General features: G+C 41.7%; 1 protein-coding gene across 1 annotated transcript in view; it reads right to left on the reverse strand.

Moving 5' to 3' along the window:
* The window catches only part of grip1 (glutamate receptor interacting protein 1), a 528,142-nt gene that overhangs the window by 53,573 nt on the left and 447,744 nt on the right, over positions 1-26,825 (reverse strand). Inside the window, exons 13-15 of the mRNA XM_070900296.1 lie at positions 19,843-19,988; positions 16,074-16,154; positions 3,634-3,703 (exon numbers count right to left, since the gene is read on the reverse strand). Of these exons, the coding sequence (XP_070756397.1) occupies positions 3,634-3,703; positions 16,074-16,154; positions 19,843-19,988 (297 nt within the window). The remainder of the gene's footprint in view (positions 1-3,633; positions 3,704-16,073; positions 16,155-19,842; positions 19,989-26,825) is intronic.

Here is a 26,825-nt window from a genome sequence, read left to right on the forward strand (position 1 = left end):
CGGCGTGCAATGTGCATGCACCGAAAATCAACTTTGCCGCTCTGTCAAGTTTCTGGCTTGACAGATCACAAGCATCTCGGGGAGAAGCACATTCCCACAGCAAAGATTGCACTATTTGCCCATCTCTTGCCCGACCAATGTCCTTAAAACTCTTGTGCCTGGTAAAAGCAGGCACATAACCTACATTTACCAACATAAGAGTTTAAAAACATATGAAAAACATATAAAAATAAAATTTAAAAATATATATTTATGTTAAAAACCCTGCCCATTCAGGTAATTTTATTTTAAACCATAATTAAAACTTTCTTAAAAACTCAGCAAATATTTTTTTTTCAAAATCATTTCTATCAACTTTAATTTCTATAATGTATTTATGTGAGGTGTTTTAAAAATGTTTTTATGTAGTGTTTGGGGGTGTTTCTCATTCATAGCAACAGGATTTTCGGACTTACGAAACTCCTATTACTATGAATGAGAAAATACTTTTCCGTGATTGGGTGTCCGGGCCCACGTGACTCCGACGAACGTCCCAACGTGAACGCGCTCCATTGCGCAAGAAGAGGAGGCCTCAGGACCGAGATCTCGAGTGAGTGTTCGACCAAAAGGTAAGTGCGCATCCTTTCTCCTATTTTTAGTCGAATGTCCGCGGGAAGAAACCACCGGGATTTCAGGGCCAATGAAAGACATTGTATAATTTGTTTGTGTTTGGGATGTGAGTGACGCTGTCAAGGCCTCATGTATTGTCCATTCCTAGTTGTCCTGAGGTGATGGTGGTGAGTCTCCTTCTTGAACCGCTGCAGCCTTGTGGTGATGGTGCTCCCACAATGGTGTTAGGTAGGGAATTACAAGATAATAATGAAGGAATGGTGATATTTGACAAAGCAGGAAGGTTTGTGGCTTGGAGAGGAAACTTGGAGCTGATGATGTTCCCACATCATCATAATCTGGAATTAAAAAGCTAGTATCAGTAATGGTGACCATGAAACTACCTGATTGTCGTAAAAACTCATCTGGTTCACTAATGTCCTTTAGGGAAGGAAATCTGCCGTCCTTACCCGGTCTGGCTTATATATGACTCCAGACCCACAGCAATGTGGTTGACTCTTAACTGCCCTCTGAAATGGCCTAGCAAGCCACTCAGTTGTACCAAACCACTACGACAAAGTCACTGTGGGAGCACCTTCACCACGGGACTGCAACAATCTAAGGAGGCGGTTCACCACCATCTTCTCGAGCACAATTAGTGTTGGGCGATAAATGCCAGCCTTGCCAGCAATGCCCACATCCCATGAATGACTACATTTTTTAAAATCATCTTGCTCACTGGTAAAGATTGAAGTAGAGAGAAGTGGTACTGAAATAACCTTGGTGAGTTGCTGCAGTACACCCTGTATGACCCACACGAACATCCTCCCATCCCTCTTCATCTAAGCCCATCAATATATCCTTCTATTGCTTTCTCCCTTGTGCTTATCTAGCTTCTCCTTGAATGCATCTATGCTATTCGCCTCAACTACTCCCTGTGGTAGCAAGTTCCACATTCTAACCACTTTCTGGGTAAAGAAGTTTCCCTATTTGAATTATTAGTGGTTATCTTAAGATTTATGGCTCCTAGTTGTGGTCTCGGCCATAAGTGGAAGCATCTTTTCTATATATCTACCCTATCAAACCCTTTCATAAGACCTCTATCAGGTCACTCCTCAGTCTTCTCATCTCTAGAGAAATGAGCAACAGCCTGTTCTATCTGTCCCGATAGGTATAACCTCTCAGTTGTGGCTTCATTCCAGTAAAACGTTTTTGTACCTTCTCCAGTGCCTCTATATCCTTTTTTGTAATATGGAGATCAGAACTGTTCACAGTACTCCAAATGTGGTCTAACAACGGTTCTATTCAAGTTTAACATAACTTCTTTGGTTTTTAATCCTCTAGAAATGAACTCCAGAGATTTGTTTGCTTTTTTTTAATGGCCATATTAATCTGCATTGCCACATTTAGTGATTTGTGTATCTGTACCCCCAGATCCCTCTGTTCCTCTGCCCCATTTAGACACTTATTTTCAAAGGAGTATGTGGCCTCCTTATTCTTCCTACCAAAAAGGTACTCCCTCACCCTTATCTATATTGAAGTTCATTTACCAATTACATGCCCATTCTGTAAGTTTATTAATGTCTTCTTGTATTGTATCGTAGTCCTCCGCTGTATGAACTACAACCCCCAATTTGGTGTCATCTGCAAATTTTAAAATTGTACTTCCACTTCCCGAGTCCAAATCATTTATGTAAACAGTGAACAAATATGGTCCCAGCCACGGTCCTTTTGGAACGCCACTTCCCAATCTGAGCAACTACTTTTAACCCCTACTCTGTTTCCTGTTATGTCACCAACTTGCTATCCATTCTGCCAGCTGACCCGACTCCACATGTTCTGACCGTAGTCATGAGTCTACTAAAAAGCCTTTATCGAAGGCTTTTTGGAAATCCAAATATATTACATCTACTGCATTATTTAAAGTGAGAGGATGCTCAAATAGAGTGCATTTTTTTTCCATTCACAATCTGTGGGCGATTTTGAGCCAACGACAATGAAGGAACACAAATATATTTGCAAGTCAGGACTTGAAGGGAAATTTGCATGTGGTGGGATTTCCGGGTGCCTGCCGCCCTGATCCTTCGAGGTGGTAGAGGTCGCAGGTTTAGGAGACGATGTCGAAGAAGCCTTGGTGAGACGCTGCAGTGCATCTTGTGCGTGGTACACACTGCAGCCACGGTGCGCCAGTGTTGGAGGGAGTGAATGTTTAAGGTGGTGGATGGGGTGCCAATCAAGTGGGTTGCTTTGTCCAGGATGGTGTCGAGCTTCTTGAGTGTTGTTGGAGCTGTACTCATCCAGGCAAGTGGAGAGCATTCCATCACACTCCTGACTTGTGCCTTGTGGGGGGCTTTGGAGTCAGGAGTTGAGACACTCGCCACATGTACATGTTTAAAGTGAGAGGATGATGGAAAGACTTTGATGAATGTTAAACTTGGGGAATAATGATATCAGTAAAGGACAGATTATCAAGGTTTCAATATTTTGTGTAATACAAAAGAATAATAAGTCATCGATTTGCGGTTTTCATAGATGTGATTGCAGAATGTGAGCCACAAGTGGTTGTTAAAGCTCCAGAATCCCATGTAATAAAATAGAATTTGAATTAAGTCACCAATGGTCCCAATAAGGGTGTTAGTCCCATGATTCAGGCTGATCTTTTTGGAGGGTCAGGAATAGTATATAGCTGCGATCTTGTATCTTTTCCAAGAGACAGAAACAGTGGGAATAATGACAAAATGGAGAAGTAGCTGTCGTGACATATTGGCTGGGCAGTGGGTAGAGGGCTTGTAGTAAGAACTGATCGATGACACAGAAACGGGCTAATAATTAATTATGTTACTGAAACCATGGTAACACTGAAGATTGTGACTGATCTACATTCAAGCTATTGTAAAAACTGTACAGGACTTATGTATTTTACATATGTACATATTATTTTGGGATAAACTGCATTCAGATCTTTTATATTGTGTTAACAAATGTACAACTAGATGTATATGATAACCAATTTAAAAAACTTTCAGAATAAAAAAACCTACTCACCTGTGGGCAACACTTCCTTTCTTAATGTCAGAAATAATGAGCGGGTCTCCTGGTCTTCTGCTTGCAGGTGCTGTGGTAACGGAAATGGTTTTTCATATCTTACAACATTTTTCAAAAGAAAAAACAAATTCATTGACTTTTACTCTTTAATAGCTGCTGTTTAATTTTAAAAGTCAGTGCTTCAGATAGACACACATTGGCAACTGCAGTAGAGTATGTTGTACTTTCACAGAGAGTGAGAGAAAGAAAGAATGAGAGAAAAAAAAAGTTAGTGGAATGTCAAAATATTTACCTATTTTTTGAGAGGACTGATAAATACTTGTAAGAGGTATCTGCAATCTATCAGTGTTCGCAAAATTAAACATGAAACTAGGACCATTTCATTGTACTGCAGCCAATGGATATAATTACACAAAGGTTGTTATAGAAGTGGCTTAAGGACTACAATGTTAAGTCATGTACTACCAGTGTAACTTATTGTTGATAGTGTTCAGGCATTATGAAATGTAACTATTTAAGAAGCCCAAGATCATTTTGATTGCATTATTAGCTTCTTGGTGCTCAGTTGGTAACTGCTCCGCCCAATATTGATGTGAGCCACAAGGTCCCAGGTCTGGTTCCCAAACTGTGTTCTATTAGGCAATTTCAGTCAGGGTTGCAGTGTCCCCTGGCTATGGGGGGGCGGGGGTGGAGGAAGGAAAGAGAGCAGAGGGAGGATTAGACAGTTTCCACTTTTAATCAGTATTCATAAGAGCATAAGAACTGGAGCAGGCCTAGGCCATTTGGCCCCTCGAGCCTGCTCTGCCATTTAATAAGTTCATGGCTGATCTGATCATGGACTCAGCTCCACTTCCCTGCCTGCTCCCCATAACCCTTTATTACTCTTATCGCTCAAAAATCTGTCTATCTCCATCTTAAATATATTCAATAACCCAGTCTCCACAGCTCTCTGGGGCAGAGAATTCCATTGATTTACAACCCTCGGAGAAGAAATTCCACCTCATCTCAGTTTTAAATGGGCGGCCCCTTATTCTGAGACTAGGTCCCCTAGTTTTGGTTTCCCCTATGAGTGGAAATATCTTCTCTACCCACCCTGTTGAGCCCCCTCATTATCTTATATGTTTCGATAAAATCACCTCTCGTTCTTCTGAACTCCAATGAGTAGGGGCCCAACCAATCAACCTATCTTCTTAAGTCAACCCTCTCATCTCTGGAATCAACCTAGTGAACCTTCTCTGAATAGCCTCCAATGCAAGTATGTCCTTCCTTAAATACGGAGATCAAAACTGTACGCAGTATTCCAGATGTGGCCTCACCACTATCCTGTACAATTGTAGCAGGACTTCTCTGCTTTTATACTCTATCCCCCCTTGCAATAAAGGCCAACATTCCATTTGCCTTCCTGATTACTTGCTGTGCCTGCATACTAACTTTCTGTGCTTTTTTATTTTTTCTGCCAAAGTTTCCCACATTATACTCTATCTGCCAAATTTTTGCCCACTCACTTAGCCTGTCTATATCTCTTTGCAGATTTTTTGTGTCTTCCTCACAATTTGCTTTCCCACTCGTCTTTGTAACATCAGCAAACTTGGCTACATTACATTCGGTCCCTTCATCCAAGTCATTAATATAGATTGTAAATAGTTGAGGTCCCAGCACCGATCCCTGCGGCACCCCACTAGTTACTGTTTGCCAACCGGAAAATGCCCCATTTAACCCGACTCTCTGTTTTCTGTTAGTTAGCCAATCCTCTATCCATGCTGATATATTACTCCCAACGTCGTGAACTTTTATCTTGTGCAGTAATCTTTTATGTGGCACCTTATCGAATACCTTCTGGAGATCCAAATACACCACATCTACTGTTACCCCCTTATCCACCCTGCTCGTTACATCCTCAAAAAACTCCAACAAATTTGTCAAACATGATATCCCTTCATGAAACCATGCTGACTCTGCTTGATTAAAACATGCTTTTCCAATTGTCCTGCTACTGCTTCCTTAATAATGGACTCCAGCATTTTCCCAACGACAGATGTTAGGCTAACTGGTCTATAGTTTCCTGCTTTCTGTCTGTCTCCTTTTTTAAATAGGGGCGTTACATTTGCGGTTTTCCAATCCGCTGGGATCTCCCCAGAATCCAGGGAATTTTGGTAGATTACAACCAATGCATCCACTATCTCTGCAGCCACTTCTTTTAAGACCCTAGGATGTAAACCATCATATCCAGGGGACTTGCCCGCCTTTAGTCCCATTATTTTACCGAATACTACTTCTTTAGTGATAGTGATTGTATTACGTTCCTCCCTCCCGATAATATACATTGATTATACATTATTTGGATGGGATATCATAATCAATGATATTCTTGGAAAGTGCACATGCACGCAAGCTGGGTAAGACAGGATGGAGCTCAGATGTAATGACCCCTGTGGTTGAATAACACACCAGCACTCACTGGCTAAGCTAACAGCTGAAGAATGGACAATTGGCCTAGGTACTGTAAAATGGTTCCTAACTGGAGAACTATACCTCAGCATGAATTAGTGCCTTTAGAACAGGAGAGCTGTGGTGGATGGGTGGAGGCAGAATAAACACAAATATATATATATTTTTATACTTTCAATCCTAGCAAAAAATACAGACCAATTATCAAATCTGATTATGGATACATCACATAGTGTCGTGGGATGTTGCATTATTCAGGAGGAAACATCTCTCCACAGACTCCCATACAGAACAACGTGCTTTGATGAACATTAACAGAATAGTTTCTCACAAATCCCTTGGCGGCATGTGTTAATTTGCAATTAGTTTTTCATACTCAGTTTCAGTTTTTTTGAATCTCGGAAATTTTAATTAAAAAATTCTATTAGGCACCTGACAAAAAAGTACTCAATTCTTTTTATATGCAAGAAAAAGGTCACCTCCACCAAATGCACATCAATAATGCTTACCAAACAGAATTTTCCTGGAATTAAGTACACATTTTTAATTGATAAACCTGCATTAATGACACCACAAATAAACTTAATGCTCTTTTGTGCACACCATACTACATTACTGTCCATTACCTAACAAATCAAGAAATGTGGTCACTCAGCAAAAACCAGTAAGAATTCCATTAAATAAATTGTCCAGAACGTGTTGTACAAAGAGAAGCAAATGAACTTCAGGTTATAGCACAAGCCTAGAAATGATTGGTTACGCACTATTCAGGGATTAACTGTCGATTGCTAAACATTTTGGGGAGAATTTTCTTGTGCCAGTTAACCCTTGATATTCCTGTTTAGCTGCAGGAGTGGATCCTGTGAACTACTGCCTGCACAGAGGGACTGACCTGTCGAACGTTAGAATTGATTGACTGATGGAGTCGCAGTTAAGGAGACATTGAAACACCTGCATGTGCTCAGGGGTGAGATCAGATCAGAGATTTACACAGCAAAATTCCAGGGTAACCCAGGTGAGAGGAGACCACACAACCTATTTGATGACTGAGCACTGAATGTATTTGTTCATTAAGTGAGAGAATGGATGTCCTGTATGGTACAGAAGGACACCTCCAGCAGCCCACCCCTCCCCTCCCCTCCACCAGTCAAGTCGGCTTGAAAGCAAATTGTAGAGACAGTAATTGCTGTCTGCAGAATGCAGCAGATCTGGACACAGGTCAGAAAGAAAGCTATTAAAACAAGGTTGAAGTATAACTTTGAATACCAAGTAGACAAGGCACTAAGTGTACCCTCATAACCTGCAAATCATTCTGGGCTGAACCATCCGAACAGTTGCTAGAAGCTTCCTGCCATGAAACAATGTTTACCATGCATGATGGAACTGGCCAACCACAGCAGTAGTGGACAGGGCTATCATGTTAAATAGCCGGTAGAATCAAAGGCCACCTGAATCCAACTGGTTGTCACTGAAACCTGGCAGCCAGCCAGCACGCTTACTGCTTCAACAAGTTTCATTCACAAGTCATAAACTAGGGGCTAGACATTTCGTGCAATACACTGGCAGAACACATACCGACATCATTCCCACATCACACAAAGTAGGGACATAAATTGGTTGCACTCTATTTGCAGTGTGCCCCGAGACGGTCTTTGTGACTGCACAGAATAAAGTATCAACACAGCACAACATTGATGGTGATTGGAGAAATGTAGAGGATGGTGTTTCTTGGGCCACTTTATTGTGTACATGTGGAAAAGAGGGTTCCTTACAACGGCAGCTCAGGCATTTAGCTAAATGGATTCTAGCTATGTGTCAGGCAGAATAGTCTTGCTGGCTGCACTGGTGTTTCAGAAGCAACACTTTCAGAATCACTGTCTGCCTTCTGTCTGTCATTTTTCTAGATTTACTCCCTCCTCCTCCATGGTCTTTATCTAGAAAAATTATGGAGCATGCAGCAGGCACCGATCACCGCTTTGCTTCTATCTCACTCCGGCTCTGAAATCTGGGTCGATATCCTGCTGGATAGTCGCATCTGGTGGATGTGGGTGGCCCTTCCCTCATTGTGTGGGTTGTGGGAGCCCATAAAACTGTCCTGTCATATAGCATTCACCCCCACCCTATCGGCTCATATAAAGATGATCACATCCATGGAAGGAGCATTCATGTCGCGGCCTGTTAAGCAACTTGAAAATCCTTCAAATACTTCACACCATCCTGTGAAGATACGAAAATACCACAACCATGGTCAGATATTGGCTCCATCTAGCACAAGGGACATCAGCACCACCACTGTGGTCACCTTGATGGCCTCTGCCAGATCTGTTACTTGTAGTTCTTCCTAAAGCAGCTGGTGAAGCTTAGCAACTGCCTCTCCTGCTAAGCTCGAGTCTGCACCTGTAGGTGGTACCATCATCATAGGCGGCCCCTTGAAACGAGGATGACTTGCTTCCCCTCCAAAAAAAGGACGAGTTCATGGGTGTTTCAATGAAGGACCCGAACTACATCCTAAAGGATGGAAGATGCCTGTGCGTGGATTTTTTTAACGTGGGGTGACCGTTGCACACCAGCCACCACACAGGCTTGACAGAGCTAGGTCTTGGTCCAGTGGCAAGGGTTAACCAAGACAACTGGAGACCAGCTCTGCTGCACGGACCTAGTGCGCACACATATCGCAGTGTGGGCTGGCCCGTGCTGCCCCTGGGCCTCTGACCCCGAACTCACACCTCTCCTGGGCCTCAATCGCGTCGCTGTACGGAGCAACAGCACAATCCGTGACTGTTCCACAATTCACCCAACAGTTAGAGACAAATAAACAGTTACCTCAACACCTGGCATTTATGCAGTCCGGTTCCCAGTCGCTGGAGTCCTTCACACTGAATGTTGCAGGCCTCTAGATCGAGGTGTTTTATTGTATCACAGGGTCCAATGACATGAGACAGGACCGCCAGTCAACCGGGGTCAAAAGTACATTGTTAATAGACATTCGCTAACCTTGCTCAATCTCCCCTGCCGTGGGGACACTGCAAGTAATGCCCACTGCAATAGATTTTCTGTCAGCCAAAATTCAGTTTCAGAATCCCAACATGTGAGAAGTTGCCTGTTTCATAATGGCGGTAGGAAATCTCTGCATGTTTGATATGTGAAGACTGGAATTTGAGCCCTGGTATTACTTGGAGCGGGCGGAATGCGGGGCGGGAGGGAACTCCCCACGGACTTCTCGGCATGAGGCCCAGGCCATTTTAACATTCTGGGCCTCAACGACATTTCTCTACACTGCCCAAAGCCGGTGGGAATGACGCAAGAGCTGGCGGACGGAAGCAGGAAATCGGTTGGGAGGTTGATGTTGCCGGGGGGGGTTGTGCATCAGTAAAGCATGCACTCCCATGTTCCACCACCAGGGAGCGCATCCCCTGAAGTCCCAAGGGATCCCAGCATCCCTTGGGAGCACTGTATATAAGCCGGCCCCTAAGGCCTGTTACTCACTCTGGAGTATCTTAATAAAGACTGAGGTCACTGTTACTTTAACCTCCCTGTGTGCCGTCTCTTCTGTGTTGGGAACACAACACAAGGGAACGGACTACGGCAAGGAGGCGGGGTCTGGGTCGATCGTGGGAGGGAAAGTCTGGGGGAGAGCAGACCCAAGGTTTCCTTCCTGAGCCAGCAGGAGCGCTCCTCCTTGGCCACAAGGAACCCGAAGAAAAGGCAAATAAAATAAAAACTCACCTGGGTCTCTTCTGGCACAATGATGACTGCGGCCAGTTTTTGCTGGCAGGTTTGGCACGTGCAAGCCTCTCAATCCTGGGAAATATAAGCGACGCGGCACCGATGATGTCATTGAGCTTGTACTTTCCCACTTTAATTAGGCTCGGCAGTTAAAATGGCATGGGCCAGCAACGCAGCGTAAACACCCTGCCAAATTTAACTGCCCATCCACCCACTTCACGCCAGGCCGGCTGGGTTAAAATCGAGGCTTTAGTGTGCTAACCTTTTAAGCATCAATTATCCTTGAATCAGCAAGCACAAAAAGCTTAACAGTGGTTTAATTTACACAGTAATCAGTCTTACTGCCCAGAATTATTCAATTGTTGCTGACATATAGTTTTATACCAACAACAATTTCCAGACTGTAATCTCAGGGTTTAGGTGGCATTTATAAACTGCTCAAGCTTCACTCTCTGATCTCACAGAGTATGATGTCATCTAAATTGTAAGATCATTCAACAGCTTTGGAATCCATCATTGTTCGTATTCTATATATATATATTTCATTTTATAAAATGTTTTAATCATTTACGTAGAACCACGATACCTGTTTATGATTGATGTTTTAATAGCTTCCCTCAGAGCATATTCAAAAGCCAGGTTTCATAAATGTTAACTCTTCATTTACATTAGCTTCCATCTGAGATATACCATTAATGTATGAACTGTAACAGCATGCGTACTGGAACATGTAACTGAAGCACACTTAATATTTATGGAAAGCACAGGCTATTTCAGAAATATGTTCATCAATCTGAATGAGTCATGTCATGTTTGGTGCTGTGGTATTCATCAATATTGTATTTTTAATGCAAAAAGAATTAGAATCGGTAATGTAAAGATCTCTCATGTTTCCCCATACCCCTAAATACAGACCCGTGGAAATTTAGCTCTCTTGCTGCAGTTGTGTCTGTCTGTATAGTAACCGAATTCACATCAAGGAGAGAAAACAGTGACGTGGAATATTTTAAAGAATCTCAGAGGAACTTCAAACATGGTATTTCAGCTTCAGATCTGTAGGTGGGCAAGTGGGTATTAGGGCCAGGAAGACACACAGCAGGCTTCAGCAGTCTTAACTCAGTAAATATAGTCAGTCTTATACTCAGTTGGTTTATAGGACCCCTGGGTTGCCAGTGCAGGACTTGGCTGTGACAGAAACAAAATATAACCTGACTTCCCTGTGTTTCAAGGAGAACAGGGAAGAATGGCAGGAGCAATTCAAAGGAGGTTTGTTTGTACAAGTTGTGTTGAATTTAGATTGGAAAACTGATTCTACTTGAAAATGCTGAAGTACCCTAATGTGTAGAATAGATCCTGTTTTACATTGTCAGGTGGATTTCACAGCCTTAGTATGACTCAAAAACAACTATACAAGAGAAAGCTTATGATTGAATAAGGCACAAAAGCAACATTCATTTCTGGCTACAAAGCTTCATCCTTCTGTTCAGAATGGTATGTACAGGCCCAATAACAGAAAAACTAAAAAAATCTCGCCATAAACTGGCTCTTGAGGTGATTCTTGTGTCACCTCCAATGATTTCGTGGCTTGCCTCCACTCTCTAAATTTCAGCTCAATCAACACTCTGCTGCTCATATCCTTTCTCACACCCAGTCCCACTTGCTCATCACCCCTATCCTCAATAACCTACGTTGGCTCCTGTCTCCACAAAGCTTCGCATTTGAAATTCTCATTCTCCATCACCTCGCTCCTCTCCATTTCAGTGACCTCATTCAGTGCTGCAAACTTCCTCCCTCAGAATTCTCTGTTTCTCTGACTCTGTCTCCTGTACAACGCTCCTTTCCCCCACCACTGGCGCTTGCACCCCCAGTTGCTTAGGCTCCATGCTCTGGAATTCCCTCCCTAAACCTGTTTGCCTCCCTCCCCATTTAAGACCATTCTGAAAACTCAAGTTTTTTTGACTACGCTTTTGGTAACCTCCTCCTTTGGCTCGATGTCCTTTTTTTCCCCATTACACCTCTGTGAAGTGCTTTGGAACATTTTTCTAAAGGAAAGGCCCCAAATAAATGGGAAGGAGTTCAGGAGGGAGAAGAAGGGGAGTAAAGGACAAGAAACGGGAAGAGGGCAGAAAGAGAGGAGAGAAAGAGACGACACGCCCACCAAAAGAAGAGGAAATAGATGTAAATATTTTTACATATGGCACAGAATAACAAACTCTGGAGTGTGTTTCTAGACCGTAGATACTACCATTATCTCCGGGAACACCCATAAACCACCTGAGCTTTGCTAACCATGTGTTGTCTAAACAGAGAGATTAAATGACACTCTTATTACTCATGCTTACCTATCCATAATGTTGTATATGTTTTAAATTTTAGTGTAGAAATACCTCTGAACTCCTCAAAGAGTCAACTCAACTTCAAAATTACCAGCTGACATGCAAGATTTAAGACCACATCAAAAAGAAACAAACCCTAGTTTGAAATTGCCCCATAGTCAATGGGGGAAGGTTGTCAGCAGGCGATTTCAGCAGTGTGCTACTTGTAGCAACATCTTAAATGTGGATATAAAGAACTAATTTATGATTCCACTACAAGTGGCGACCTGACGAAATCTTCCCTGAGCAGCTTGCATTTGATGCCTTTTCAAATTTACTCGAGAGCAAGATGTTTGTCATATATTGGCTTTTTGACGAGCAGGTGCTCTCCACAAGCTACATTAATTTGTTCTTGGCAAGTTATTAACTCACTGAGTCATTAAAAATCAAACTGCTTAATTAATGGGCCATGAATTGCACCACTGAATGAGTTTTGCTGAGCTACATTATGATAATCAGTACTAAAGCCACTTGAAGAGGAAGTTAAGGAGCCAGACGAGCTCCATAATGTTACTTCGACATGGTTATTCTTTGGAGAAATGGTCTACAAGAACAATTAATGCCACAAAGGCAACTAGAACAAGATTGAGGAACTAGACGATTTAAACTGTGTAGCAATAAAATAGCATGTGCTCCTGATTAATCACTAGGGAATCATATTTTGATGAGTCCAATGTAGCAGTGTGCAATTTTACACTTTTAACAACTGTTTTATATGTTCCAGTGGCTTTAGGATAATTTAATTTGCTCCTACTGTTCTCAAAGTACAATTCTTAGCATTGCTAGCTTAATCAGAGAAGTACATCTGTTACCTACTGATTTTTTTTTGTTCACTCCAATATGGGTAGTAGTATTTCTTTACAATTTCTACATTTGTAGCCTGTTATCATTCTTCAAAGTGGCACAGTTTAACATTAAATAAAATCAAGTACAAAATGTTTCTTTGATGATTACCAAAAAAAGAAAGGATGCAAAGTAATATATTGTGAATATTAATGCCTAGTTATTTATTTTCAAACTCTGAGGAAACAGAACAAGATTGATTATTCTAAAAATCAAGGTAATCAGCATACTGATTGCATGTCTGAATATACCAAGAGTTGGTAGATATAAAACTCCATTCATCTTCAAATATCTAGGATATAGGTAGCTTGCCAGTGGCCATACATTTATTATCATCGTTCTGAAAGTTCTTTGAGATTTACTACAAGGACTGTCTCCACAGTGATTGCCCAACCTCGGATCTGCATAGTAAGCAAGTGAATCCCAGGCCAGGTGGTCACGTTGAGAACAACTATTTGGGCAGAGCCTGAACAACTATCGGTATGATTCTGGTGTAGCTTGGCAGATTTGTTTGAATTGTTGGTTTGTTTTGTCCCTCCCACCCCAATTTTCTTTCTTCCTTTCCTGATGGTGGCTGTTCTTCATGTGGGAGCCTAGACAGCAAATACCGGCAAGCAATTCAACAAACCTTGCCTTATTTCCCATCCCCTGGCCTAGGAGCATTGGTGCCAATTGTAGTGCTCCAACTGTTGACTTGGCAGAGATCAGCGAGCTCAGCACAGAGCAGAAATCGAATGAGGAACCTCTTGGTCTGTATTGCATTGAGGGGAGGAACCCGTTTAATGTTTAACATGAAGCCTGGAGTATTCCTTTATGGTTTGAGAACATGATCATCATACATAAAATGTCTGTAAGCCCAGAGTCCAAGATATAAAAGCCAGATTATTCCACAGATTAGCAAATCAAATCAAGAAGTTCCATATAAACTATTTTTCATTCAATATACTAAGTTTGAATGCATGCCATCCTGTTCAATTTTCCCAATTCAATTCTAAGAATTTGTCAGTTTCGACTTCATTTATTTTCCCCGTAATTTAATGAAATTTAATCAGATGCTCCTTTTGTGTACATTTCGCCAAAAGAGAAAAATCTCATCTTTGTACCTTATCCTAAGTACTGACTCAATGATGCAACGAGAGGGAGTTAACATTACATTCTTGGACCCATGATCCTTCCTTTATGATTCTACATCAAACACACTAGTTATTTTATTCATCCTCATTTCAAAACCAGTGGACAATTCTTGAGACCTTGCCTTTTCCTACTTTAGTCACTCTCCAGTCTTTGATTAGCTCCACTGTTTTTAATTGGCCAAAGTCCTCTTACTTCCCTTCTTTTGGTTGGGTCACTGAAGACACTTTTACATTTGATGCTTCCATAATATAGCTCATGGAAGAGCAACATTCATGTACCACCTTCCCATGTTTACATTGTTAGCACCATCTCCTTTATCCCAACAGCAAAATCCTAGACTCAGAAAAATGTGGCTCTCCAATTCTGCTGTTGGGATAAGGGAACCAGTCTGAGCAATGCAAATGTGGAAACAGAAGCATAAATGCTGCTGTCCTGATGCCCAGATTACAGAAGTGCCACATATAAAAGTACCTTAACTGGAGTGGCAGCAAAATCTAGTGTAACCAGTCCCACTACACTCAAAGTGAATCTCCTCTCGGTCCGGTTGATACTGATGGCAATAGAGAGAAATGTCTGTGATCCAGACTATTCCACCCTTCCAGCTGAAATAAACAAGACAGTGACTTGGGAGGGGTGCGGAAATATTAGGAGGAAGAAAATTGGTACAATATAAATGCAGTGCACATACTATTTTAGCTCATCTCATTCTCAATCGTTCAAAAAATATTATCCTCGGATATTTGATGAACCGACCGATGAGCATACACAGCAGAATCAAAAAGCCCAAAGACTGCTTCTCTCATCTCAAACATCTATAAGTCAGATCATTGGAAATGGGTGGTTTTTACAGTGACATGTCTGTTTTTGAATAAGTAATGAGTATTTGAAAAATTATGCTTTACTGGGTTCCTTTAAATAAATTGTCATAAATACAAGTATTTTATGTAAATATGTTATTTATATGTGTATAGATATTCATTCACCAGTCTGCCAACCTCGTATTTCACATTTTAATATAGTTTTCTTTATTGTGCAAACTAGTCCATGTGCAGCTATCGCACAGTTAGCGGAACAGTCTTCAGCAAACAGTGATAGTATTAATCACTCTATTTGTGTAGTAGTGATAATGATAACTGAAGATCTGGTGACTCAGTGAGCCATCACAAAGAAATGAAAATCCGTGAAAGAAAGCAGAAACAACGCAAAAATGAGAGAGAAAAGGTGAAGAAGTACATTAAGGTTTATCATAGAATTTATCGGTGGTCCTCTTCAAAGGCCCTTTCCTAAAGTTAACTCCTCTAAGGTTATTTCTCTTCCTTTGCTCAAGGCACAAGCTCATTCTGGAAGATCACATCCTCCCTTTGGGAACCTAGACAGTGGGGGTGATTTCCTCTGCGTGCTGCGTGTGGCAAAATCCTAAAATGTTTTTCCAAAATGCATTTAGAACTCTGCTACACAAAATGCAGAGGAGTTCTATCCGCAGTGAGTATTGGCACACTGTTCAATGGTGAAGGCGTCATAGAGCTCAGCCTGAGACCGATTTCATCCAACATCCATACAACCTGTTCTTTACAGCAGGGGGGGGGGGGGGGGGAGGGGGAAGTCACTGGATACTGATCAGAGGCAGGAGTCCTAAACCCAGGGTCATGGATGCCACTTGCAGCAGCCCAACTGCCAAACTGTATGAGATCATGAGATTATTTTGATTTAACTGTGACGAGTTGCATGATTAAAAATGCTGTTTGGCTGCAAATGTCATTGTGTACAGTGCAACATCATCAGGATTGTACGTCTCACAAGAGATTTATGAACATGTTGCCATTTTAGTGTGTGAGCTGCAGAGTGTAAATTTTAACAAACTGGATTATCTGCATGGAACTATAGTCCAATCTTACGGTCCATACAAGTACTCACAGCTGATGGTGATGCCGAGCTCCACACCACTCCTCTTTGGTAGTTTCACATGAAACGTGCCACTGCTTGGTACAACTGATTCTGAACAAGGGAAATATGAAAGTTCAACAAACTTAATGCAGATAAACATTAAAAAGTGTTTCAAAATAATCTGACCAGTGAAGTATGTACAACTAAAACCAAACCAACTGACACATCCCTTCAGTTTCATTAAACAGAGCACAATACATATTTGTCTATTCTCAGGCAGAACCAGATTCACTTAGAAAATCATAATAAGATTGGGCAGTCAACACGGATTTATGAAAGGGAAATCAGGTTTGACGAATCTGTTAGAGTTTTTTGAGGTTGTAACTAAAATAGATAAGGGAACCAGTGGATGTTGTGTATTTGGATTTTCAGAAGGCATTCAATAAGGTGCCACACAAGAGGTTATTAAACAAAATTAGGGCTCACGGGATTGGAGGTAATATACTAGCATGGATTGAGGATTGGTTAACGGACAGAAAACAGAGAGTAGGAATAAATGGGCCACTTTGGAGTTGGCAGGCTGTAACTAGTGGGATACCGCTAAGATTAGTGCTTGGGCCTCAGCAATTCACAATCTATATCAATGATTTGGATGAGGGGATCAAATCTAACATATCCAAGTTTGCTGATCATACAAAGCTAGGTAGGAATGTAAATTGTGAGGAGGATACAAAGAAAATTCAAGGGGATATAGACAGGCTAAGTGAGTGGGCAAGAACATGGCAAATGGAATATAAGATAAGGAAATATGAAGTTAGGATAGGAAAAATAGAAAAGCAGGTTATGTTTTAAATAGGGAGAGGTTGGGAAATGTTGGTGTTCAGAGGGACCTGGGTGTCCTTGTACACAAAACACTGAAAGCTAACATGTAGGTACACAGCAAGCAATTAGGAAAGCAAATGGTATGTTTCCCTTTATTACAAGAGGATTTGAATATAAGAATAAAGACGTTATACTGCAACTAAGACCACACCTGGAGTATTTGTACAGTTTTGGTCTCCTTACCTAAGGAAGGATATACTTGCCATGGAGGAAGTGCAACAAAGGTTCACCAGACTGATTCCTGGGATGGGGGGGGATTGTCCCATGAGGAGAGATTGAGTAGACTAGGGCTTGACAGTGTAGATGCAGGGAGGATGTTTCCCCTGGCTGGGGAGTCTAGAACCAGGGGTCACAATCTCAGGGATCGGCCATTTAGGGCTGAGGTGAGGAGAAATTTCTTCATTCAGAGAACATAAGAAATAGGAGCAGGAGTAGGCCACCTGGCCCCTCAGGTCTGCTCCGCCATTTAATAAGATCATGGCTGATCTGATCATGGACTCAGCTCCACTTCCCTGCCCGCTCTCCATAACCCTTTATTCCTTTATCACTCAATAATCTGTCTATCTTCGCCTTAAAAATATTCAATGACCCAGCTTCCACAGTTCTCTGGGGCAGAGAATTCCATAGATTTACAACCCTCTGAGAGAAGAAATTCCTCATTTCAGTTTTAAATGGGCGGACCCTTATTCTGATACCATGTCCTCTAGTTTTAGTTTCCCCTATGAGTGGAAATATCTTCTCTAATCCACCTTGTTAAGTCCCCTCATTACCGTGTATGTTTTGATAAGAACAACTCTCATTCTTCTGAATTCCAATGAGTAGGGGCCCAATCTTCATAAGTCAACCCCTTCATCTCCGGAATCAACCTAGTGAACCTTCTCTGAAAGCCTCCAATGCAACTATATTCTTCCTTAAATACGGAGACCAAAACTGTATGCAGTACTTTAAGTGTGGCCTCACCAATACCCTGTACAGTTGTAGCAGGACTTCTCTGCTTTTATACTCTATCCTCCTTGCAATAAAGGCCAACATTCCATTTGCCTTCCTGATCACTTGCTGTACCTGCATACTAACTTTTTGTATTTCATGCACAAGGACCCCCAGGTCCCTCTGTACTGCAGCACTTTGCAATTTTTCTCCATTTAAATTATAATTTGCTTTTGGGTGGTGAATCTTTGAAATTCTCTACCCCAGAGTGCCGTGGAGGATCAGTCACATAGTCAAGACAGAGGTCGATAGATTTTTGGATATTAAATGAATCAAGGGATATGAGGATAGTGCAGGCAAGTTGAGTTGGGGTAGAAGATCAGCTATGATCTTATTGAATGGCGGAGCAGACTCGAGGGGCCGAATGGCCTACTCCTGCTCCTATTTCTCATGATCTTATCATTTACAATCTTGGCCTTATGTTTGACAGACTGAGCTGAGTACCATTTACTTGCAGCACCACAACAGTCTCCTTCTGTTACTGCCTTCGGCCCTCCTCCTCCACTCCAATGCCTTCCTTATTGGTCTTCTATCCTCTTCCCTCCATTAACTTCGACTTGTCCAAAACTCCGCTGGTCATGTCTTGTCTCACACCAAGTTCTGCTCATCCATTCTCTAATTCATTAAATTTAAAATATTTTCCTTGACTAGTAGTCCCTTCAAAGCTTCGCTGCAGCGTATCTGTATAAGCTCCTCAAACCCTCTGACATCTCTCAAATGCTTTGTTCTTCTCTAACTCTAGACTCCTGTTCGTCCCCTTCTATCCCACCACTAGTGGTGCAGCCTTCCGCTGCTTCAATCCTATTCTCTGGAACTCTCGCCTAAGCCTCTCTACCTTTAAAAACCTCTGTCTCCAACCAAGCTTTTGGTCACCCCTCCTGGCTCTTGCCCATTTCCTTACATCTCTCTGTGAAACGCCTTGGGGTATTTCATTACGAGGTGCTGTGCAAATTCAAGCTGTTGTTTTTAACCTATGAGGAACAATCCATTATGATAAACCTGTAATTTGGCAACTTTCAGTGGAATGTTTTCAAAATAAAACTTTTTGTAGTATTAGCATATAAACATTTAATATGTTCGTATGACGCTCATCTAACCACACTTTGAATAGAAAATTTAAAAACAAATGAATCATTGCCTTTAAGTAACAGCAGAGGAACACCATATAAACACATTGAATGTTTGTAGATTAATACTTGTATCACAAAACACTCTGTGGTTAATTGATTTTGTAACCCTTGAAATGCACAATCACTAATACGGTGTAGTATGAACTACAACGCTTTGATTTGTTCAATGGAATTGATATTACTTATGTGCCCAGTATTGACTTTATTTCAAAAGTTTTGGCATCTTTTTGGTCACAATTTTGCCTTTATTGGTTATAAATTGTTAAGATGATGTGCAATATCTGATTTGAAATTGAGCATTGGATGCAGTTCTGATTTTTGAAGGGAATATGTCGAGAGAAAAAACTGATGCAGAATGGGCTAAATGTGTTGTTTCTATGGTAATATTCCATGATTCATTGACACATATTAGATTAGACAGATAACTAAACATACAAAGTTACATTCTTATTTTAAAACTCTGCTACCAATTAAGAGCACAGCAAGTTGCATTATTCAATTTGATCACAGTTCTAAGTTTGAAATTCTTAGATGAATGATGCCTTTCTCGTGTTGCTGATTCTGTGTCACAGTACAGCGCAGCATACTTTATCAATAATGTAGGTGTGAAACAAATATCAGCTTAAAATCAAAATTATTTCAGATGCCAGACTGTTTCATATGGAACAATTTTGTCCTGGATATTGAAATATATCCCTCCCATATCGAGTACCTGTATATGTTTCTCAGGTAGACGACAATCTATCTCACTAAATGCATGCAATGACCAAAAGCAAACATACCCAATCCCCCAGGTTTACCTGCAACATCAAACTCTACTTCAAGGGTGACTTTGCTTGTCATGGCACAGTCTCGAAGGAGCTGGTTGGTTTCCTCCAGAGTGCTGTCTTCAGTAAGGATTCCATTGATCGTCAGAATTCGGTCTCCCACCTGCAGCATTCCACACCTGCCAGACATGGGGACAAAAACACCATCTGTCATATTCACTTCAGGAAGCAAGAGGCAGAACTTCAAGTGCATGACATTTGAATGCTGGTAAAGATCCTTGCCATCTGTTACTTTCTATTAATGAACTTGCGCCATATACTTTTTTTACAAAGCATAAATCTGTTGAGCAGCAGCATCATATGGGCTTTCAAGCTGCCACCTCAAGCAAAAAATTCCATCAAAGCAATTAAACCACATGAGAGTTAAACTTAAGCCCCTTCTGCCCCTGGAGCTGAAATAAAAATATGAGGGTAGGGGAGGGAGGGAATTTATCCTTGTTGTATGGTTTTTCAGGCCAACCAACTCTGCCCAAAATAGCGTTGGAAATCAGTCAGATGCCATAGTGGTTTGGGTGCTTTGAAGGCATCCCTGGTGTCAGCCTCAAACAGGTGTTAGGCCTTTTGAATATGCTAATAGGTGGCATAACACCCGTTTTATGACCTCTTTCCCAAATTGATCAATAACTAGGCAGAGATTACACTGTGCATGCTCTAACTGCAATCTTTAAAGAGACTTTTAAAAATGTAATCTAATGTGGAGCCAGGAGCAGTAGCAGTGTACCTCCTGCCTCCACAGAATGCTTCAGGCCTGCGCTTGGCCCTCTCCCGATCACCACATCTCCCAGGACCTACCTGAGGGTCACTGCAGACTTGGCAGTGGCCCGAAATCCATCTCCAATTTGCCAAGGAGTTCCCTGACATTGCACGGTAGGCGTCTGCAGCTCGCCAGACTTATTAAGATAAGACCCGAGGCTCAATATCGATCAGGTCTTGAGCCTACCTGTTCTGCTATAGGGATCGTTCTCTAGGTCCAGTTTGCACCCACTTCGAGGCACAAACAATTTGATTTATTTTGTAATGGGCACAATTTAATTTACATTAGACAGGAAAATAGAGAGTGAACCAGTTGCATATATCCAGACTTCTGGATCTGAAATATACAATGCATCACAGTACGTATTAGAGGTCCGGACTATAGACATTGAGCAGTAGCACTGTTAACATAAGACAGTGGGGCAGGGGAAGGGGCAGAAGGAAGAGTTGCTTTGACTTTATATATATTTATCAACATGGCAAATGTGTTCGGGAAGATTTTTTCTAAGTCAGTATTTCTACCAAAGGGTAAACTTTAAAAAAAACTCATTTACAATTTCATTAGAAATACCAACCAGAGGAAAACTTAATGAGCACATTTCCAATGTTGCTATATGTAACAATCAAGCACTTTTTTTCTTGCAGGTTATCTGTACATATTGTTCTAACGTCAATGTTCCACTTAAAATGAAAAAGTTATGATATTATTTCCTATCAATTTGGTGTTCCAGAGGATGCAAAGAACCAATTATTTTACAGTAAAAGGCAAAAGAGACATTTATAGCATCAAATCATGGACCTAAGGGCAGCATTTTGTACTGAGTGGTTGATGAGTACAAACATTAAGATCACGTAATCATCTTTGTCTTATGACTGATGTGGAAATCCTTGAAAATACTTATTTGTGAGTTTAGTTTATTCGAATTCCTCTTTTCTCTAATCCACAGAAATCTATACAATGGGGAAGACCAGTAGAAATGACTGCATACAATTAAACCACATAGCCTCTGCAGAGACCACACAAAGCAACTCAATTCTACCCACTGCTCTCTGAATGTTCAAGAGTAATAAGCAGTGACTTTAACTAACAAAGAAATTAAAAAGTTCATGAAAAAATAATGAATACCAACACAAAAGAAAAATACAGCTTCAGGAAGTACAAATGTAAGTATAGAACACAGTGGAAACAACTTCTGAAATCCTAAAAGGAAGAATCCTTATTTTGAAGTTTAGGTGCAGATCAACCATGATCTAATTGAATGGCAGAGCAGACCTGAAGGGCTGAATAGCTTACTCCTCATCTGAATGGAATTATAAACTAGTACAGCTCACAAACGGTCATTCGGCCAATCAAGCTTACGGTGGCTTTTTCGAAGAGCAATCCAGTTAGTCCCATTCCCCGGCTCTTTACCCATATCCCTATATTTTTTTTCTCCTTCAACTGTTTATCCAATTCCCTTTTGAAGGCCCTAATTGAATTTGTATCAACCACTCCATCAGACAGTACATTCCAAATCCTGACCATTCGTTGTGTAAAAAGCGTTTCCTTCCATCACCTCAGATTCTTTTGCCAATCACCTTAAATCTGTACCCTCTGGTTAGAGACCCTTCAGACATTGGAAAGTTTCTCTTTATTTACTCTATCTAAACCCTTCATGATTTTAAACAACTCTATCAAATCTCCTCTTAGCCTTCTCTGTTCCAAGAACAACCCCAGCTTCTCCAGTCTATCCACATAACCGGAATCCTTCATCACTGGAACAATTCCAGTAAATCTCTTCTGTACCCTCTCCAAAATCTTCACTTCCTTCTTAAAGTGCTGTGCCCAGAATTGCACACAATACTCCAACTGGGGCTGAACTAGTGTTTTATATAGTTTTAGCATATCTTCCTGGCTTTTAAATACCTGTATTTATAAAAAACAAGAGCCCCTATGCTTTATTAGCCTGTTTTTCCCCTTCAAATATTTATCCAATTCTCTTTTGAATGTTGCTATTGAATCTGCTTCCACCACCCTTTCAGGCAGTGCATTCCCGATCGTAACAACTCGCTGTGTTAAAAAAAATGTTTCCTCGTATTGTCTCTGGTTCTTTTGCCAATCTCCTTAAATCTATGTCCTCTGGTTACCAACTCTACCGCCACTGAAAACAGTTTCTCTTTATTTACTCGATCAAAACTGTTATGTCCAGAATAAAGTAATGTGATTGAGTACTGTAGACGTGAGTAAGTGTGACCTTAGTCTCTTTATTCTAATTCCAGACTCCTGGTACAGCATGGGAGGCCTGCTTATATACAGTGCTCCCACGGAATGCTGGGATCCCTTGGGACTCCAACAGATATGCCCTCTGGTGGCGGTAGAATGCTGGTTACGTAGGGTTGCATACATAACAAAAACCATTCATGATTTGGAACAACTCTATCAAATCTCCTCTTAGCCTTCCCTGCTCTAAGGAGAACAACTCCAGCTTCTCCAGTCTCTTCACATAACTGAAGTCCCTTCCCCTGGTAACTTGTAAATCTCTTCTGCACCCTCTCTCCAAGGACTTGACATCCTTCCGAAAGTGTGGTGCCCAGAATTGAACACAGTACTGCAGCCGAACCAATGATTTATAAAGGTTTAGTATAACTTCTTGCTTTTATACACTATGCCACTATTAATAAAGCCAAGGATCCCATATGCTTTTTTAAACAGCCTTCTCAACTTGTCCTGCCATTTTCAAAGTTTTGTGTACGTACACCCCCAGGTCTCTCTGCTGCTGTTGTGTATATGGACTTTCAAAAGATGTTTGACAAAGTGCCACGTAATAGGCATTTAAGCAATATTAAAGCCTTTGGGATGAAAGGGATGGTCGCATCATGGAAACAAAATTGGCTAAAGGACAGAAAGATGAGCGTAGTGGTGAGTGGTTGTTTTTCAGGTGAGGGAAGTGTACAGTGGTGCCCCGGGGGTTGGTATAGGACCACTGCTCTTTTTGATCTATGTTAAATATGCACCATTTAGTCCATATTGTCTCTCCTCATTCTTCCTACCAAAACTGTATCACTTCACACTTCTCTGTATTAAATTTAATCTGCCATATGTCTGCCCATTTCACCAGTCTGTCTATGTGCTCCTGAAGTTTGTTACTATCCGCATCATTGTTTACTACATCTCCGAGTTTCATACCATCTGTAAACTTATAGCCTATATACCCAAGTTCAGGCCATTAACATAGATCAAGAAGCGCAGTGGTCCTATACCGACCCCCGGGGCACCACTGTATACATCCCTCGCCTGAAAAACCACCACTCACCACTACTCTTATCTTTCTGTCCTTTAGCCAATTTTATATCCATGACGCCACCGTCCCTTTCATCCCAAAGGCTTTCATTTTGCTAAAAAGTCTATTACATGGCACTTTGTCAAACGTCTTTTGAAAGTCCATATACACAACATCAACCACACTACCCTCATCAACCCTCTCATTAAAGAACTCGATCAAGTTAGTCAAACACGATTTGCCTTTAACAAATCCGTGCTGACTTTCATTTACTAACCCATACTTTTCTAAATGCCAATTAAGTTTGTCCCGGAATATTCTCTCTAAAAATTTCCGCATCACCAATGTTAGGCTGACTGGCCTGTAGTGGTTTATCCCTCTCCCCTTTTTAAACAGGGGTGTAGCAGTCACAATCCTTCAGCCCTCTGGCAGCACTCCCATTTCCAAGGAAGATTTGAAGATTGCAGACAGAGCCTCCGCAATGTCTACCCTTACTTCCCTCAGTAACCTAGGATGCCTCTCATGGCACTGTGGCTGGCTCTGCTGCACAGGAGGGCAGGAAAAAGAGTGGGAGAGCTATAGTGATAGGGGATTCAATTGTAAGGGGAATAGATAGGCGTATCTGCGGCCGCAACTGAGACTCCAGGATGGTATGTTGCCTCCCTGGTGCAAGGGTCAAGGATGTCTCGGAGCGGGTGCAGGACATTATGAAAAGGGAGGGCAAACAGCTAGTTGTCGTGGTGCATATAGGTACCATGACATAGGTAAAAAACGGGATGAGGTCCTATGAGGCGAATTTAGGGAGCTAGGAGCTAAATTAAAAAGTAGGACCTCAAAAGTAGTAATCTCAGGATTGTTACCAGTGCCACGTGCTAGTCAGAGTAGGAATCGCAGGATAGTTCAGATGAATACGTGGCTTGAGGAGGGGTGCAGAAGGGAGCGATTCAAATTCCTGGGACATTGGAACCGGTTCTGGGGGAGGTGGGACCAGTACAAACCGGACAGTCTGCACCTGGGCAGGACCGGAACCAATATCCTAGGGGGAGTGTTTGCTAGTGCTGTTGGCGAGGAGTTAAACTAATATGGCAGGGGGATGGGAACCTATGCAGGGAGACGGAGGGAAATAAAAAGAAGGCAGAAGCAAAATATAGAAAGGAGAATAGTAAAAGTGGAGGGCAGAGAAACCCAAGGCAAAAAACAAAAAGGGCCACATTACAGCAAAATTCTAAAGGGGCAAAGTGTGTTAAAAAAACAAGCCTGAAGGCTCTGTGCCTCAAAGCGAGGAGTATTCGGAATAAGGTGGATGAATTAACTGCGCAGATAGCAGTTAACGGATACGATGTGATTGGCATCACGGAGACATGGCTCCAGGGTGACCAAGGCTGGGAACTCAACATCCAAGGGTATTCAGCATTTAGGAAGGATAGACAGAAAGGAAAAGGAGGCGGGGTGGCGTTGCTGGTTAAAGATGAAATCAATGCAATTGTAAGGAAGGACATTAGCCTAGATAATGCGGAATTGGTATGGGTGGAGCTGCGGAATACCAAAGGGCAGAAAACGCTAGTGGGTGTTGTGTACAGACCACCAAACAGTACTAGTGAGGTTGGGGACAGCATCAAACAAGAAATAAGGGATGTGTGCAATAAAGGTATAGCAGTAATCATGGGCGACTTTAATCTACATATAGATTGGGCCAACCAACTGGTAGCAATGCGGTGGAGGAGGATTTCCTGGAGTGTATTAGGGATGGTTTTCTAGACCAATATGTCGAGGAACCAACCAGGGAGCTGGCCATCCTAGACTGGGTATTGTGTAATGAGAAGGGACTAATTAGCAATCTTGTTGAGGCCCCTTGAGGAAAAGTGACCATAATATGGTAGAATTCCTTATTAAGATGGAGAGTGACAAAGTTAATTCGGAAACTAGGGTCCTGAACTTAAGGAAAGGTAACTTCGACGGTATGAGGCGTGAATTGGTTAGAATAGACTGGCAAACGATACTAAAAGGGTTGACGGTGGATAAGCAATGGCAAACATTTAAAGATCACATGGATGAACTTCAGCAAATGTACATCCCTGTCTGGAGTAAAAATAAAACTGGGAAGGTGGCTCAACCATGGCTAACAAAGGAAATTAAGGATAGTGATAAAGCCAAGGAAGATGCATATAAATTGGCTAGAAAAAGCAACAAACCTGAGGACTGGGAGAAATTTAGAATTCAACAGAGGAGGACTAAGGGTTTAATTAAGAAGGGGAAAATAGAGTACGAGAGGAAGCTTGCAGGGAATATAAAAACTGACTGCAAAAGCTTCTATAAATATGTGAAGAGAAAAAGATTAGTAAAGGCAAACGTAGGTCCCTTGCAGTCGGATTCAGGTGAAATTATAATGGGGAACAAAGAAATGGCAGACCAATTGAACCAATACTTTGATTCTGTCTTCACGAAGGAAGATATAACTAACCTTCCGAAGGTACTAAGGGACAGTGGGTCTAGTGAGAAGGAGGAACTGAAGGATATCCTTCTTAGGCGGGAAATTGTGTTAGGGAAATTGATGGGATTGAAGGCCGATAAATCCCCGGGGCCTGATAGTCTGTATCCCAGAGTGATCAAGGAAGTGGCCCTAGAAATAGTGGATGCATTGGTGATCATTTTCCAACAGTCTATCGACTCTGGATCAGTTCCCATGGACTGGAGGGTAGCTAATGTAACACCACTTTTTAAAAAATGAGGGAGAGAGAAAACGGGTAATTATAGACCAGTTAGCTTGACATCAGTAGTGGGGAAAATGTTGGAATCGATCATGAAGGACGAAATAGCAGCGCATTTGGAAAGCAGTGACAGGATCGGGTCAAGTCAGCATGGATTTATGAAAGGGAAATCATGCTTGACGAACCTTCTGGAATTTTTTGAGGATGCAACTAGCAGAGTGGACAAGGGAGAACT

The sequence above is a fragment of the Pristiophorus japonicus genome, chromosome 15 (genome assembly GCF_044704955.1).
Source record: "Pristiophorus japonicus isolate sPriJap1 chromosome 15, sPriJap1.hap1, whole genome shotgun sequence".
NCBI lineage: Eukaryota > Metazoa > Chordata > Chondrichthyes > Pristiophoridae > Pristiophorus > Pristiophorus japonicus.